General features: G+C 49.8%; 1 protein-coding gene across 1 annotated transcript in view; it reads right to left on the bottom strand.

The window, feature by feature from the left end:
- The window catches only part of ghrhrl (growth hormone releasing hormone receptor, like), a 133,751-nt gene that overhangs the window by 16,252 nt on the left and 99,272 nt on the right, over positions 1 to 18,227 (bottom strand). Inside the window, exons 9-12 of the mRNA XM_072508078.1 lie at positions 14,432 to 14,501; positions 8,894 to 8,985; positions 5,046 to 5,175; positions 3,145 to 3,186 (exon numbers count right to left, since the gene is read on the bottom strand). Of these exons, the coding sequence (XP_072364179.1) occupies positions 3,145 to 3,186; positions 5,046 to 5,175; positions 8,894 to 8,985; positions 14,432 to 14,501 (334 nt within the window). The remainder of the gene's footprint in view (positions 1 to 3,144; positions 3,187 to 5,045; positions 5,176 to 8,893; positions 8,986 to 14,431; positions 14,502 to 18,227) is intronic.

Genomic DNA, 18,227 nt, shown 5'->3' with positions numbered 1-18,227 from the left:
CACACTCACACACACATATATGGACACACATACAAACGCACAAGTGTACATACACACATACACATATACAGATGCACACACGTTCACACACATATATATAATGAAATGAAAATCACAAGTAGGCTTCAATGAAGTTATTGTGAAAAGCCCCTAGTCGCCACATTCCGGCGCCTGTTCGGGGAGGCCGGTACGGGAATTGAACCCGCGCTGCTGGCCTTGTTCTGCTTTACAAGCCATCTGTTTAGCCCACTGTGCTAAACCAGCCCCTGTACACACATAGGGTGGCATGTGGTGCAGTGGCTAGCACTGGGACTGCAGTGCTGAGACCGTCCGGTGGCCCTGACATCAGTCGTAATGAAGTGCTTCGAGAGGTTGGTCATGAAGAGCATCAACTCCATGCTCCCAGAACGCCCTGATCCACTGCAATTCGCATACCGCTGCAACCGGTCCACAGCGGACACCATTTCCCTGGCCCTACACTCATCCCAAGAGCATCTCGAAAACAAGGACTACTACATCAGACTCCTATTTATTGACTACAGCTCTGCTTTCAACACCATAATCCCAGCCAAGCTCATATCAAAGCTCCAAAACCTAGGACTTGGCTCCCCACTCTGCAACTGGATCATCGACTTCCTGACCCACAGACCACAATCAGTAAGAATGAACAACAACACCTCCTCCACAATAGTCCTCAATACCGGGGCCCCGCAAGGCTGCCTACTCAGCCCCCTATTCTACTCTCTGTACACACACGACTGCGTGGCAAAACTTGGTTCCAACTCCATCTACAAGTTTGCTGACGATACGACCATAGTGGCCGGATCTCGAATAACGACGAGTCAGAATACAGGAGGGAGATCATAGAAGTATCATAGTAGCATAGAATTTACAGTACAGAAGGAGGCCATTCAGCCCATCGAGTCTGCACCAGCTCTTGGAAAGAGCACCCTACCCAAGGTCAACACCTCCCCCTATCCCCATAACCCAGTAACCTCACCCGACACGAAGGGCAATTTTGGACACTAAGGGCAATTTATCATGGCTAATCCACCTAACCCGCACATCTTTGGACTGTGGGAGGAAACCGGAGCACCTGGAGGAAACCCACGCACACACGGGGAGGACGTGCAGACTCCGCACAGACAATGACCCAAGCCGGAATCAAACCTGGGACCCTGGAGCTGTGAAGCAATTGTGTGCTATCCACAATGCTACCGTGCTGCCCGTGAGAACCATAGAGAATCTAGTGGAGTGGTGCAGTGACAACAATCTCTCCCTCAATGCCAGCAAAACTAAAGAGCTGGTCATTGACTTCAGGAAGCAAAGTACTGTACACACCCTGTCAGCATCAACGGGGCCGAGGTGGAGATGGTTAGCAGTTTCAAATTCCTAGGGGTGCACATCTCCAAAAATTTGTCCTGGTCCACCCACGTCGACGCGACCACCAAGAAAGCACAACAGCGCCTATACTTCCTCAGGAAACTAAGGAAATTCGGCATGTCCACATTAACTCTTACCAACTTTTACAGATGCACCATAGAAAGCATCCTATCAGGCTGCATCACAGCCTGGTATGGCAACTGCTCGGCCCAAGACTGCAAGAAACTTCAGAGAGTCGTGAACATTGCCCAGTCCATCACACGAACCTGCCTCCCATCCATTGACTCCACCTACACCTCCCGCTGCCTGGGGAAATAGAATTTTTTTTTACAGTGCAGAAGGAGGCCATTCGGCCCATCGAGTCTGCACCGGCCCTTGGAAAGAGCACCCTACCCAAGGTCCACGCTTTCACCCTATCCCCATAACCCAGTAACCTCACCCAACACTAAGGGCAATTTTGGACACTAAGGGCAATTTATCATGGCCAATCCACCTAACCTGCACATCTTTGGACTGTGGGAGGAAACCCACACACACACGGGGAGGATGTGCAGACTCCGCACAGACAGTGACCCAAGCCGGAATCGAACCTGGGACCCTGGAGCTGTGAAGCAATTGTGCTAACCACTATGCTAGTGCTGCCCGGGCAGTATAATCAAAGATCCCTCCCCCCGGCTTACTCACTCTTCCAACTTCTTCCATCGGGCAGGAGATACAGAAGTCTGAGAACACGCACAATCAGACTCAAAAAACAGCTTCTTCCCCGTATGTTACCAGACTCCTAAACGACCCTCTTATGGACTGACCTCATTAACACTACACTCCTGTGTGCTTCATCCGATGCCGGTGCTTATGTAGTTACATTGTGTACCTTGTGTTGCCGTATTATGTATTTTCTTTTATTCTCTTTTCTTTCCATGTACTTAATGATCTGTTGAGCTGCTCGCAGAAAAATACTTTTCCCTGTACCTCGGTACACGTGACAATAAACAAATCCAATCCAATCCAATCTAATCCAATCCAAGCATTCTTTCTGGTTGTATCACAGCTTGGTATGGAGCCTGCTCTGCCCAAGACCGCAGGAAACTACAAAAGGTTGTGAATGTAGCCCAGTCCATCACGCAAACCAGCCTCCCATCCATCGACTCTGTCTCCAATTCCCGCTGCCTCGGAAAGGCAGCCAGCATAATTAAGGACCCCACGCACCCCGGACATACTCTCTTCCACCTTCTTCCGTCAGGAAAAAGATACCAAAGTTTGAGGTCACATACCAACCGACTCAAGAACAGCTTCTTCCCTACTGCCGTCAGACTTTTGAATGGACCTACCTCGTATTAAGTTGATCTTTTCTCTACACCTCGCTATAACTGTAACATTATATTCTGCAGTCTCCCCTTCCTTCCCTATGTACGGTATGCATTGTTTGTACAGCATGCAAGAAACAATACTTTCACTGTATACAATACATGTGACAATAATAAATCAAATCAAATCACATATATATACACACACATACAGACACACACATATATATACACGCACATATACACATAAGGCACACACATACATACATACAGACACACATGCATTACCCAGGCAATGTATTGAGTGTTTCACATGATACTGGTGGTGTTTGGCTCTGAAGAGGGAATGTTATTGCAGGCAGTTCCTCTGTCTGAGTCGGCTGAGAGGGGATGACTTTGGAGAGTGACTGCCAAGAAAGGTTATTGGTTGACGTGTTATATTAAAGTCGCCACTTACCTCTTGATTCAGGAAGCAGTACAACACTCCCACAATGAAACCCTGCAAAGGAACGGAGAACAGGGGGTCAACACTCCGGAAAACATTTACCTTTCTTATTTGGCAAGAGTGAGGAGAGCTACAGGACCGAGCATGTAAGAGAAAGGAAAGAATTGCTTTTAAATAAGGCGGGTGTTTCCCCCGCCCAAGGTCAACAGGCCTCTTAACGGTCCGTCGGGTTTTCCGTTCCGCCCGTGATGATGCGGGCGGGTCTGGAAAACCTTCCCCGATGTGCATTTCACGACGGCTGTAAACTCCAGAGAGGAACTTGAAACAGAATCTTCTGATTCAGAGGAACGAACGCGACCCACGGAGCTCATTGCGACATCCGTGGAGGGAAACAGGGCCAGCGTTTCAGGCCGATGACCTTTCCAGGCGACCGGACTCATTCTTGCTCCACAGGTGCTGCCCCACATGGCCGAGTATCTCCAACATTTTCTGTTTTTACCTCATTGTTCCGTCAACTGAATTCTCTCTCGGTCAGGCACCGACTGGATCTGAATCCAGGGAGCTTGGAATCCCTCCGGCCTTGAACTTTCCTCCCCCTAGCCCAAGAAAATATTTCAGATACCCTAAGGAGAGCATCTTGGCCGAGTAGACGGTGTGGACACTCTTCCCTTATCTCCCATTCTAGGAGCTTTTATATCACCTCCGGCCTGCCCAACCTTAAACATTTTAATTTCCATCTCTAATATATTAATAGGTGCTAAACAGGAATGTTAGTGGTAATTGAAGAAGGGACTTTTCTCCATGGTGTTATTCACAGCACTGTCCTCATGTCTGATCGATGGCGGCTCCGGGGCAATCCGGAAGAGTTGACAAGCCCAGACTCACAGGAGGTGAACCGGAATTTTATGTCTCATTCTTCCGTGGGATGTGGGCGATGCTGGCTGGGCCTCAATTTATTTCCCATCCCTAATTGAAGTGAGTGGCTTGTTCAGCCATTTCAGAGGGGGGGAAGTTCAGAGTCAACCACATTGCTGTGGGCCTGGAGTCACATGTAGGCCAGACCGGGTAAGGACGGCAGATTTCCTTCCCGAAAGGGTATTATCGATCGTTTCTACGACAATCGCTGACTTTTAATTGCAGATTTTTATTGATTTTAAATATGGGATTCGAACCTGGGCCCCCCAGACCATTACCCTGGGTCTCTGGATTACTGGTCCGGTGACAATACCACTACGCCGTCGCCAAGGCCGATTCAGCCCCGTGGGCAGACTGGAGAGGCGGGGATTGATTTCTGCAGGACAAAGGAGGTGACGAGGATATTTCGGAAAGGTGTTCAAAGGTTATGAGGGCTAATGTGGAACGGATCGGGAGAAATTGGTTCCAGTGGCAGACGGGACAATAACCAGAGGACCAGGGTTTTGAGTGGTTGGCCAAAGAATGAACGGAAACTTGGGAGGGATTTTGTTTTACACAATGGCTTAATCGGAATCTTTTTCATTCATTCTTGGATTGTGAACAGCATAAGGCCAGGATTTTTGCCCAACCCTAATTGCCCTTGAGAAAGGTGGTGGTGAGCTGCCTTCTTGAATCGCTGCGCTCCATGTGGTGTAGGTACCCCCACATTGCTGTTAGGGAGGGAAGTCCAGGATTCTGACCCAGCGACAGTGAAGGAACGGCCGATATATTTCCAATTCAGGGTGGTGAGGGACTTGGAGGGGAACCTCCAGGTGGTGGTGAGTGACAAATTAGGCAGCCCTTTCAAAGGTCGATTAAGGCCCCCATTTGCGCCGAGAGATTGTACGGTGACGAGGATGCTTGAGGCAACACCACCAGCGAACCCAGTGACATCACGGCGGCACCGAGTCCTCACAAAGAAGGTCACCGCGCCCGAGACGGTTCAAAGTTCACCGTACCTGAAACGATCCGATGCAGAGATCGAGATAAATCCTGATAGCCAACACCGCACCATCAGGCGGGAAAGCACACACGATGTAGTGCACACCAAACAGGGGGACCAAGAGCAGGGTTGACTTTGTCAGTCGCCTGTGTAGAGAGGGGAGAACAAGTAGTTGGAGCACGTCGATATTGGAATCCACCCATTGACCGGAGCTGACTTAGGTCGGAGCACAGAGATCGAGCTGGAGTGACTCCAGCGTCTCGGATCCACAGAACTGCTCAATAACCCTGGGCTTAAATTTATCAATTCATTTCCCCCGCCCGCCCCCCCCTTCCCAAACATTGCCCATAATAACAACTTCTATTTGTATAACATAGTAAGGTGTTTAAAATATTTCACACAACTTATCAGACAGAATTTGACACTGACACTGAAGGAGATATTAAGTCAGAGGACCAAAAGTTTGGTCGAAGAGATAGGGGGCTGGATTCTTCGATATTGAGGCTATGTCCCCACATTGGCGTGGGAACGGTGGCGTTTTGCGACAGAAAGAATGGCGTGAAACGGCCACACATGCTCCGTTTGGTCAGAGGCTAGCATGCTGGTAGTGTAGAGCACCCGGCTCGAGCGCCGATACAGCCCGGAGAATTGCCGGCTCCGTAGCCACGCATGCGCACGGCCGGCGGCCCGCAGCAGCCGCACCGGGCTACGTGGCAGCGGCCGCCCGCGGGCCCGGCCCGCGAACTTGTCCCCCCCCCCCCCTTTGGCCGGCTCGCGCGCTCCGAGCCCCCCTCCCACACTGCCCCCCGGCCCCTGAAAATGTCTCCCCTGCCCGCGGATCGGCCCTCCCCCGACTGTGACGGCGCTAGACTCGACTACGCCGAGTTGCTGACGAATGAGACCACACGTGACCGACGCCGTCGCGAACTTGTCCGGTCGTGGGGCAGACCTCAGGTAATGTCCTGAGGCCGCCGGTGGAGGGGGCGGAGCATGGAGAAAGCGGCACCGCCCCCGATTTGGTCGGCAACTTTGATTCTCCGGCCGATCGCCGAATGCGATTTCGGCGTCGGCGACCAGAGGACCCAGCCCACGGTTCACAGGGTACCCAAAGGAAGAGAGTGGTGAGATTTAAGAAAGACCAACGTACAGCACAGGAACAGCCCCTTCGGCCCTCCAAGCCTGCGCCGACCTTGCCGCCTGCCTAACCTAAAATCTTCTACACTTCCTGGGTCCGTATCCCTCTATTCCCATCCTATTCATGTATTTGTCAAGATGTCCCTTAAACGTCACAATCGTCCCTGCTTCCACCACCTCCTCCGGCAGCAAGTTCCAGGCACCCACTACCCTCTGTGTAAAATAACTTGCCTCGTACATCTACTCTAAACCTTGCCCCTTGCACCTTAAACCTATGCCCCCTAGTAATTGCCCCCTCTACCCTGGAGAAAAGCCTCTGACTATCCACTCTCAATACCCCTCATAATTTTGTAGACCTCTATCAGGTCGCCCCTCAACCTCCGTCGTTCCAGTGAGAACAAACCGAGTTTATTCAACCACTCCTCATAGCTAATGCCCTCCATACCAAGTAAACATCCTGGTAAATCTCTTCTGCACCCTCTCTAAAGCCTCCACAATCCTTCTGGTAGTGTGGTGACCAGAATTGAACACTATACTCCAAGTGTGGCCTAACTAAGGTTCTACACAGCTGCAGGGTGGGAATTCCAGAGCTTGTAGTCGAGGCAACCGGAGGCACATCCACCGGTGGTGAACCAATTAAAATCTGGAGTGCTGGAAAGGCCAATCATCTCCATTTGGGCCAGGAACATTGGTGTCACTCTACACTGCCTTGAACGGGTAGGAAACAGCGACCGCCCTTTTCAAACTGCAAGTCCCTGCACAATCAGTGAATGGCCATTTGATCGGCGAGGGTGCTGCATGCATTCTGGGAAACGTAGAAGTGGGCAGGGTTGGAAACATAGGATCGTAGAATCATAGAATTCACAGTGCTGAAGGAGGCCATTCGGACCATCGAGCCTGCACCGGCCCTTGGAAAGAGAACCCTACTACGCTTCCACCCTATCCCAGTAACCCCACTTAACCTTTTTGGACCCGAAGGGCAATTTATCATGGCCAATCCACCGAACCTGCACATCTTTGGACTGTGGGAAGAAACCGGAGCACCCGGAGGAAACCCACGCAGACACGGAGAGAACGTGCAGACTCCGCACAGGCAGTGACCCAGCCGGGAATCGAACCTGGGACCCTGGAGCTGTGAAGCAATTGTGCTAACCACTGTGCTACCGTTCTGCCCAAATCAAGGGGTTAAGTATTAATGTGGGGGTTTTGATAGAGCTGACGGGGAAAGAGCTGTTTTTGCAGACAAGAGGGTTGGTAACCAGAGGACTCCGATATAGGAACATAAGGACAGGAGTAGGCCATTCAGCCCGTCAAGCCTGCTTAGCCTTTTAATACGATCATGACTGATTGGACACTTCAATGCCTTTGACACCCACTAATCTTTAGTGGGTGTCATAATCTTTTACATTGTTGTCAATCAGGGGTGAGATTCTCAGACCTCCCGCCGGGTCGGAGAATTGCCGGGGGCTGGCGTGAATCCCGCCCCCGCCGGTTGCCGAATTCTCCACCACCGGATATTCGGCGGGGGCGGGAATCGCGCCGCGCCGGTTGGCGGGCCCCCCTCCCGCGATTCCCCGGCCCGGATGGGCCGAAGTCCCGCCGCTAAAATGCCTGTCCCGCCGGCGTAGATTAAACCACCTACCTTACTGGCGGGACAAGGCGGTGCGGGCGGGCTCCGGGGTCCTGGGGGGTGCGCGGGGCGATCTGGCCCCGGGGGGTGCCCCCACGGTGGCCTGGCCCGCGATCAGGGCCCACCGATCCGCAGGCGGGCCTGTGCCGTGGGGGCACTCTTTCCCTTCCGCCTTCGCCACGGTCTCCACCATGGCGGAGGCGGAAGAGACTCCCTCCACTGCGCATGCGCGGGAATGCCGTCAGCGGCCGCTGACGCTCCCGCGCATGCGCCGCCCGGAGATGTCATTTCCGCGCCAGCTGGCGGGGTGGAAATTCGTCCGGCGCCGGCCTAGCCCCTTAAGGTTGGGGCTCGGCCCCCAAAGATGCAGAGCATTCCGCACCTTTGGGGCGGCGCGATGCCCGACTGATTTGCGCCGTTTTGGGTGCCAGTCGGCAGACATTGCGCCGATACCGGAGAATTTCGCCCCTGAAGTCTATCAATCTCCGATTTAAACATTCCCAGTGACTGAGCTTCCACAGAGGTGGAAAATTCCGAAGAGTCACAACCCACTGCGCAAAGAGATTTCTCCTCATCTCGGCCTTAAGTGGGATCCCCCTTATTTTGAAATTCTGTCCCCTGGTTAAAGACTCCCCAACCAGGGGAAACATGTTGCCCACAACCTGTCTGTCCCATCAAGTACTTTGGAGGTGTCAATAAGATCACCACTCATTCTTCAAATTACAGGCCCAGTTTCCCCAATCTCGCTTCATACGACAGGCCTGCCATCCGTGGGAAGAAGGTAACACGAACCCGAGAGGAGATGAGAAAAACTTCGGCAAGTTGTTGCGATCCGGAATGCACTGCACGAACCATAGAATTCCTACAGTGCAGAAGGGGGCCATTCAGCCCATCGGCCCTTAACCACACCTAACCCGCGCATCTTTTGACTGTGGGAGGAAACCGGAGCACCCGGAGGAAACCCACGCAGACACGGGGAGACTCCGCACAGACAGCGACCTGAGCCGGGAATCGAACCTGGGACCCTGGAGCTGTGAAGCTGCCGTGCTAACCACTGTGCCAGGTGTGCCAAGCTTCTTCACCCTGCCCAACAAGCTCACCTGTACTGAGAGGAATTAGCTGTGTGGATCTCCTTGGGGATCAGCTTTTGGACCAGGATCCGGATGATGTTCATAAAAAGTACAAAATTGATCTGCGGAAGGAAAAGAGCGGAGAATGTGAGAAACAGGAGCAGGAGTAGGCCATTCGGCCCTTTGAGCCTGGTCTGCTATACAACTGGCGGGTCCCATCCACATGAGTGTGAATTGAATGCATAGATTAACTTTCGGTTCAGGGATGAATACAGGTGAGGGAACCAAGGGGAATTAATAATAATAATAATAATCGCTTATTGTCACGAGTAGGCTTCAATGACGTTACTGTGAAAAGCCCCTAGTCGCCACATTCCGGCGCCTGTTCGGGGAGGCCAGTACAGGAATTCACCCCAGGGCCATGGGATTGTTTACATCCACGTGAGGGATTACAAAGCCAACGGGCAGGATTTTCCGGACCGCCAGCCAGCCGCGTTTTCCGACGCGGTGCACCCCCGCCGGCAGCCGCATTCTCCGTTCCCGCAGCTGGCCAATGAGGTTTCCCGTTGTGGCCACCCCACGCCGTTGGGACCGGAGAATTCCGCCGATGGAGAATTTTTCTGAACATGTTCCCTAAAGGTAAAGGTGTGGGGGGGGGGGACCAATAAGTCCAGAGAACCCTGGATGTCAAGAGGTATACAGGATTATGTGAGGTAAAAATAGAGGCTGATGGCAGGTACAGGGGGCTCAGAACAGTAGATGCCCTGGGGAAATACAGGAAGTGCAAGGGGGGGTACTTAAAAAAAAAAATTAGGAGAGGGAGGAGGGGGCATGAGAAAACACTGGCGGGCAAAATAAAGGAAACTCCCAAGGTGATTTATTAGTACATTAAGGCCAAGCGGGTAACCAGGGAAAGAATAGGACCCATTAGGGACCAACATAGCAATCTGTGTGTGGAGCAGAGCAACAAAGGTGAGGGAGTAAATGAATATTTTGCATCTGTGTTCAATATGGAGAAGGTCAATGTAGGTATAGAAAGCAGGGAGGGGGACTGTGATATAACTGAACAGATTAGCATCGAGAGGGAGGAGGTGTTAGCAGGTTTAGTGGGTTTAAAAGTGGGCAAGTCCCCAGGCCCAGATGACATGTATCCTAGGCTGCTGTGTGAGGGAAGGGAGGAGATTGCAGGGGCTCTGACGCTAATTTTCAAATCCTCTGTGACCACAGGAGAGGTGCCAGAGGACTGGAGGAAGCTAATGTGGTACCGTTATTCAAGAAGGGTAGTAGGGGAAAACCAGGTCATTACAGCCCGGTGAGTCCAATACCAGTGGTGGGGAAATTATTGAACAAAACTCTGATGGACAGAATGAATTTCCACTTGGAGAGGCAAGTATTAATCAAGGATCAAGGCAAATTGAGTTTTGTCCTTCATTGCTAGAGAGATGGAGTTTAAGACTAGGGAGGTTATGCTGCAATTGAATAAGGTGCTAGTGAGGCCACACCTGGAGTATTGTGTTCAGTATTGGTCTCCTTACTTGAGAAAGGACGCACTGGCGCTGGAGCGTGTGCAAAGGAGATTCACTAGGTTAATCCCAGAGCTGAATGGGTTGGATTACGAGGAGAGGTTGAGTAGACTGGGACTGTACTCGTTGGAATTTAGGAGGATGCGGGGCGATCTTATAGAAACATATAAAATTATGAAGGGAATAGATAGGATAGATGCGGGCAGGTTGTTTCCACTGGCGGGTGAAAGCAGAACTAGGTGGCATAGCCTCAAAATAAGGGGAAGTCGATTTAGGACTGAGTTTAGGAAGAACTTCTTCACCTAAAGGGTTGTGAATCTATGGAATTCCTTGCCCAGTGAAGCAGTAGAGGCTCCTTCATTAAATGTTTTTAAGATAAAGATATATAGTTTTTTGAAGAATAAAGGGATTAAGGGTTATGGTGTTCAGGCCGGAAAGTGGAGCTGAGTCCACAAAAGATCAGCCATGATCTCATTGAATGGCGGAGCAGGCTCGAGGGGCCAGGTGGCCTACTCCTGCTCCCAGTTCTTATGTTCTTATAGTCAGCATGGCTTTGTCAGGGAGAGATCATGTCCAACAAATTTGTTTGAAGTTTTTGAGGAGGTGACAAGGTGTGCAGATGAGGGCAGTGCGGTTGATGCAATCCATCATGCTTGTGTCAGCCATCAAGCACCTCTCTATTCTAACCCCATTTTCCAGCACTTGGTTCGTAGCCTTATTTGCTTTGGCGTTTCAAATGCTCATCTAAATGCTTCTTCAATATTGTGAGGGTTCCCGACTCCACCACCCTTTCAGGCAGCGAGTTCCAGACTCCCACCACCCTCTGGGTGAAAAGGGTTTTACTCAAATCCCCTCTATATCTCGTGACCCTTACCTTAAATCAATGGATGTGGTGATTGGCCACTCCACTAAGGGGAGAATCCCCTTCTTATCTACCCTATCTATGTCCGTCATCATTTTATATACCTCAATGAGGTCCACCCTCAGCCTTCTCTGCTCTAAGGGAACAACAATCAACATCCTGGGGGTTACCATTGATCAGCAACTGAACTGGACTAGTACTGTGGCTACCAGGGCAGGTCAAAGGCCAGGATTCCTACAGTGAGTAACTCACCTCCTGACTCCCCAAAGCCTATCCACCATCTCCAAGGCACAAATTAGGAGTGTGATGGAGTACTCTCCACTTGCCTGGGTGAGTGCAGCTCCAACAACACTCAAGAAGCTCGACAGCATCCAGGACAAAGCAGCTCACTTGATTGCTCCTCCTTCCACAAACATTCAAACCCTCCACCACCGATGAACAGTGGCAGCCGTGTGTACCATCTACAAGATGCACTGCAGTAACTTGCCAAGGTTCCTTCGACAACACCTTCCAAACCCACGGCCACTACCATCTAGAAGGACAAGAGCAGCAGATACCTGGGAACCCCACCACCTGGAGGTTCCCCTCCAAGTCACTTGCCACCCTGTTTTGGAAATATATCGCCGTTCCTTCGCTGTCATTGGGGTGACATTCTCGGCCCATTGAATCAGGAATCATAGAATTTACGGTGCAGAAGGAGGCCATTCGGCCCATCGTTCCTGCACCGGCCCTTGGAAAGAGCACCCTACCCAAGCCCACACCCACACCCGATCCCGTAACCCAGTAACCCCACCCCATGTTTTTATTTTTGGACACTAAGGGCAATTTATCATGGCCAATCCACCAAACCAGCACATCTTTGGACTGTGGGAGGAAACCGGAGCACCCGGAGGAAACCCACGCAGACACGGGGAGAACGTGCAGACTCCGCACAGACAGTGACCCAAGCCGAGAATCGAACCTGGGACCCTGGCGCTGTGAAACAACTGTGCTAACCATTATGCTACCGTGTTACCCCTTCTGAAGGGCAACTAGGGATGGGTAATAAATGCTGGCCGAACCAGCAATGCCCACATCCCGTAAATGAATAAAGAAAAACCCGGCCTATCCAGCCTCTCTTGATAGCTGAAACGCTCCAGCCCAGGCAACATCCTGGTGAATCTCCTCTGCACCCTCTCCAGTGCAATCACATCCTTTCCATAGTGTGGCATCCAGAACTGAACACAGTACTCTGTGGCCTAATGAGCATTTTACACAGCTCCATCCTAACCTCTCTGCTCTAATATTCTGTGCCTCGGCTAATGAAGGCAAGTATCCCATATGCCTGCTGGTGTTGACACATTCATGATGCTGCTAGGGTACGTATTCCAGGATTTTGACCCAGCCCCAGTGAACACAAATAAATGTTTAATGTTGTACTTGGCACCCTTTTTATTCCCCCTTAAAGAACAGCATGGAGTGCTGAGATTCTTGGGCTGCTGATCAGCCTGATGGGCTGATGGTCACACAAATCATGAACACTCCTTTAATGGCCATATTCACGTCTTGGGGTCAGCTGGTCTGCCAACTCAGCCACAAGACGTGTTATGGGCCAGGGTTTAGAGAACCCCAAAGTGTATCATGGAGTTCACCTGACCCACAACTTTTAATAGATTGTGGTATGGGGAGCACACGGCCCACTCTACAGGTGTGGGACAGCAGAAATGGAAAAGTATTTTTTAAAGCAAAACAATGTTTATTCTATGAACTCAAATTAAACTTTTTCAAACAAACAGTGAACATCTTAGCAACCATTAATTCAAATACAACCCCCAAAGAATACAGCACTAAGTAATGCTTACGCTGTCCTTTTAACACCCAGAAGACTTACAAAAAAAACATAACCTTTAACAGAAGCACATCAGGTTAAAGTCACTACTGAAAACATTTATAATTCTGAATTCACCAAATGATCAAGAGATAGTCTTTTCATTGCAGAGAGGACAGCAGACATCTGCTCTGTCTGGCTTCAGCTCCAACACTGAAAACAAAACTAAAACACACCCTGCAGCCGGCTCAAAAACAAAAGTAAAAAGCTGACAGACAGCCCAGCTCCACCCACTCTCTGACATCACAGCAGTAATAAACACCCATTTCTTAAAGATACTCTCACTACAGATATTTATATACATACCCATTTATAAACACCCATTTCTTAAAGGTACTCTCACTACAGATATTTCTATACACACCCATTTATAAACACCCATTTCTTAAAGGTACTCTCACATGACAGACGCGCCATGGTACAACTGGCCGAAATAATTAAATACCAGCGTCGCGTAGACACTGAGAGATTGTTTCCTCTGGTCAGGGAATCTAAAGCACAGGTGTCCACCATCTCCCACATGCTCCCACTGCAGCACTGCACCTGCCCTACCACATTTATCACGTTTTATTCAACTAAGTTTGGAAATATCACTCAACTGTTTTCTGGAGTTATATTAAGTAGCTTAACTAGTTAAGCTATAAATTTAATGCAACATTTGTATCTCCCCAGTACCAGTTTAAAGTACTTCCTCTGCACAGAGGGATAAAAGCTCAGGAGTCGCCAACCACCTCATCGATGCGACTGAAAAAGCATCAGCTACTGGAGGTTGAAATAGGTATTGAAAGAAAGCATCTTTAATATAAGCAGGTGGGAGTCCAAACTGAGTAAATGTAAGAACAAAGTTGGATTTACAAACAGTGTATTTACACTCCCCCCGTAGACCCCTACTGGGTACTTCTCTCTGGTTGTTGCCTTACTGGCCGACCTTATATACACTGGATAATAGAGATACCCCACCCCTAGCGGGAGAGCTTGTACTCTGCAAGGAACACAGGGAAGACGAGCGTTCCCACTCCATGGGCGCCGTGTGGGATATTACAGCATCTCCTTCCCTCTTGGCATCGAATTCCCAAGTTAGCACTTTGGAATTCCCTACCTCAGCGGGCTGTTGAATTTACTTAAGGCTGCGAGATAGATGTTTGGTCTCAAGTGAGAGGGGGAGCAGGCAGTAAATTGGGGTAGAGGTTGAAAATCAGCCAGGCAGTATTGAATGCTGGAGCAGACTCGAGGGGATGTACGGTCAACCCTGTTCCGATTTCTTAAGGCCTTGCATTCTTATTTAAAAGGCTCAATTTGACTTTGGTATTACTTACCGCAACAGAAGTCACGATTGGCCCTTTGATAATCCACCAGCATGGAGAATCTTCAATGACATCCCAGCATCTGGAAGCATCGCAAAATGTTAATGGGAAACGGCACAGAATTTCTTCCATTGATTACGCGACTGTCTATTCACTGCAACATAATATTCCTACCCAGCTAGAAGGGAAAGGCAGCAGGCAACCTCTGGAACTACTGTCCATGTTTGAGACAAGGCTGTAATGAAGTCAGAAGCTGAGTGACCCTGGCGGAACCCAAACTGGGGGTCCTTGAACTGAGTAAGTGCTGCTTGATAGCACTGTTGATGATTCCTTCCATCACTTTGCTGATGATGGAGAGTAGACTGAATGAATGGCAGGATTTGTATATTCATATTTTGAGCGCTGATTTAGTTCCAAGTCAGGGTGGTGTGTGGCTTGCTAGGGAACTTATAGGTAGTAGTGTTCCTGTGCGTCTGTAGCAAGCAAGTGAAAAGTATTCCATCACACTCCTGACTTGAGCCTTGTAGATTATGGACACTGGCTACAGAAACTACTATTTTGCATTTGCGAAGGACGCAAGCTGCTTTTATGGAGACAGCAGGTCTTATGGAGCGCTCAGAGAGCGGTCACGTGATCCAGCTCTTGGCTGAAAAGGTACTGGGTGGGAATCTTTCACCCCTGGTAGAGCCGGAGGGGACGGAGAATTCAACGGGAGTCCTGATGTGTTAAGTAAGTTGGTTCAACGTTGACTGCAACTGGATGCAGTGAAACTAGAAACAGGCTTCTGACATAGGAGATGGTCCAACACTGTTTTATTGAACTTCCTGATTGTTGTACATAGTCTGCTGTGAGTTGACACTCTATCAATCTAACTGATAACCTCCTACTGGCTTGACCAGACTAACTCTCTACGTCATGGTGCTAGGGCTCACTGGCTTGTGCACTCTAACTATCTCAGTAGCTGTGTCCTGTAGAGAGAGGGAGAGTCTTAATGCCCTCTGTGCTTTATAGTGGTGGTGTCCTGTCTGGTGATTGGTCGTTATGGGTCTTGTGTGTTCCTTGGTTATCCTGTGTGTCAATCACTGCCTGTCTGCATCTCATTATATACATGAGTGGATATTATGACAAGTCCCAAAACAGGGAACAGGTGAAGAGAACGTGCCGGGAGCACACTGATAGGTACAGCCCCCAGGGGCAGATAGTCTTTCCCAGGCAGTACCCTGGCACTGTCCCCTGGCACTGCCGCCTGGTACTGTCCCCGGCACTAACAACAGGGATTCCATTGGGGAGATTCGGGGTTGTTGGGAAGCGGGGAGGGGGGATTCTCGGGGGGGGGGGGTTCCGGTGTCTGTGGAGAGGGGGTCCTCCCATGTTTGTGGTTTGGTGGTTGGTGCTGTGCCGGTGAAGGGGTCCCACGTTCATGGGGGGGGGGGGGGGGGGGGAATCCTTTAAAAAAGGCGCCCAGATCTGTCAGTATGACGTCGTGGGACCCACCTTCAGGATTTCTTTTGGCTATACGGTGGGAAAAGCTGACAGTGCAACCAGAGGGCGGCACAATGCTCTTCCCTCCGGAGTTCATTCCCCCAAAAAAGGGGCAAACCGCGTCCATGAGATTTTGTGTGGTCGGAGAGAGACTGCCACGGTTAACAACAGTCTGAACCCAATCTCCATCTGAAACCTCCCTCATCAAAGATGAACTGTTTGTGATTTGAAAAAGGTCACCATTGCTGCCGACTGAGAGTTTGTAAAGAAGGATTCAAAATCAATACCATGGTCCCAAGTGAGAATCCCCCTCCCCCACACGAATCCCGCAAACACTGTGGACTGGGACCTGCCCACTGCGAACAAGCACCTGGACACTCTGCAAATAATCTTTCTTTTTGACTTGTGACTTCCCAAGTATTTTTAATATCTGATACTCTGCAATAATTTCAGTCTTTTTTGCATGCCTTAGGTGCGGGGAGCGGGGGGGAATGGGGGATTCTGTGCATGTTATTTTTGCATTAGTGGGTAGTTCGCCATTTTCAGCAAGAAACTAACTCTTTTTTTTTAAATAAATTTGGAGTATCCAATTCATTTTTTCCAATTAAGGGGCAATTTAGCGTGTTCAATCCACCTAGCCCTGCCCATCTTTTGGGCTGTGGGGGTGAAACCCACGCAAACACGGGGCGAATGTGCAAACTCCACACGGACAGTGACCCAGAGCCGGGATCGAACCTGGGGCCTCGGCGCCGTGAGACAACCGTGCTAACCACTTGCGCCACCGCGCTGCCCCGAAACTAACTCTTCTCAACCGGAGTAACCAAACTGGCTTATTTCTTGCACGGAGCCGCGCACAGTGAATCCATAGAATCCATAGAGTTCTCACAGTGCAGAAGGAGGCCAATCAGCCCATTGTAAGTTGTAGCAAACTCATCAAAGGACCAAAATGAACTGGACATGTTGGAACAGGACATTCCATTTTAAAAGGACAGATTGCTGTACAAACCATGCCTGCAGGCAGACAACTGAATCAAGACAAACAGGCCGGGAGTCATGAAACGGCCTAATCTCATTCAGGGACCAGGGGCAGTGGAAATGCAAATCACTTGCTGCCCCGGCCAGACGGACTCAAAATTGCTTAATGAGATAACAATTAAAGTTATCTCCAGCGACCATTGTCAAGAGACCAGCAGAAACTAGAGACATTGCAAGCTTTTGTAAGGGTACTGATTAAAATAAAATTACATTATGACATCTTTTGATTGGGGAACTTAATCACTTCCATCCTGTCAACAATCAGAAAGGCTTCGTTTGTCCTGGAACTCACCTGTGGGAGGGTCAGTATTTGACCCATTCAGAGTTTTGCCCTTAAAATGTCAAGTCTGAGGAACTGTTGGAAGAACTCTACTCTCCTGACCTGACTCACGCTTCGCCTTGCTGAAAACAGACCACGAGAACCGGAGGAGCAATAGCCGCAAGGACCGGCCAGCTTGGAAGAAGATCTAAAGAAATCTGTGCCAACGTTTTTTTTTTCACTATCCTGTCCCTGGAGCGGTGAGTATTTTCCTCCAGCTCACAGAAAACTCCCAATTAGTATAGCTTGTTGAGGTTTGGGGTGGGTGAGTGAATATATCTGTGTTTGCGTCGCTAAAGTAAATCTGTGTAAGCTGTAAGAATTTTCGATGTGCCATTTAGTCTCTTGTTTTACACATAGTATTTCATAATCGGTGTTTGTGTGTGTGGGGTAATCTGAGTTGCAGAAGACTTAATTTCTCTTGAATAAATCAATGATTTTAAAACTACCATTATTGTGGTCTCACCTTCCTTTCACTGTCCGCTCTTGTCAAGTCACAATAATTGGAGGACATAATCCCATAGCCAAGGCCAGAAAAGGAAATCTGAGCGTTGCGAACACGCTCACTCAAGAGAGGCTACTGGTCAGGAAGAAACAGTGGTCCCTCTTTCTCTCTCTCTTGTGAAGTTGCACTAGTGGGGCGCTTGAAATGAAAATGAAATGAAAATCGCTTATTGTCACAAGTAGGCTTCAAATGAAGTTACTGTGAAAAGCCACTAGTCGCCACATTCCGGCGCCTGTTCGGGGAGGCTGGTACGGGAATTGAACCGTGCTGCTGGCCTGCCTTGGTCTGCTTTAAAAGCCAGTGATTTAGCCCTGTGCTAAACCAGCTTGCGGGTGACATTTCACCATCACAGGAGAGAGACTCACACAGGCGTAGGTGGCAGTCAAGGTAACTGGTGTGGCATAAGGACAACCTCACTGGTTAGGTATAACCAGCGAGACTTGCCCCCTCTCTCTTGCGAAGCTGTC

Source organism: Scyliorhinus torazame, chromosome 6 (genome assembly GCF_047496885.1).
Source record: "Scyliorhinus torazame isolate Kashiwa2021f chromosome 6, sScyTor2.1, whole genome shotgun sequence".
Lineage (NCBI taxonomy): Eukaryota > Metazoa > Chordata > Chondrichthyes > Carcharhiniformes > Scyliorhinidae > Scyliorhinus > Scyliorhinus torazame.
This window is presented reverse-complemented; position numbering and strand designations above follow the sequence as displayed.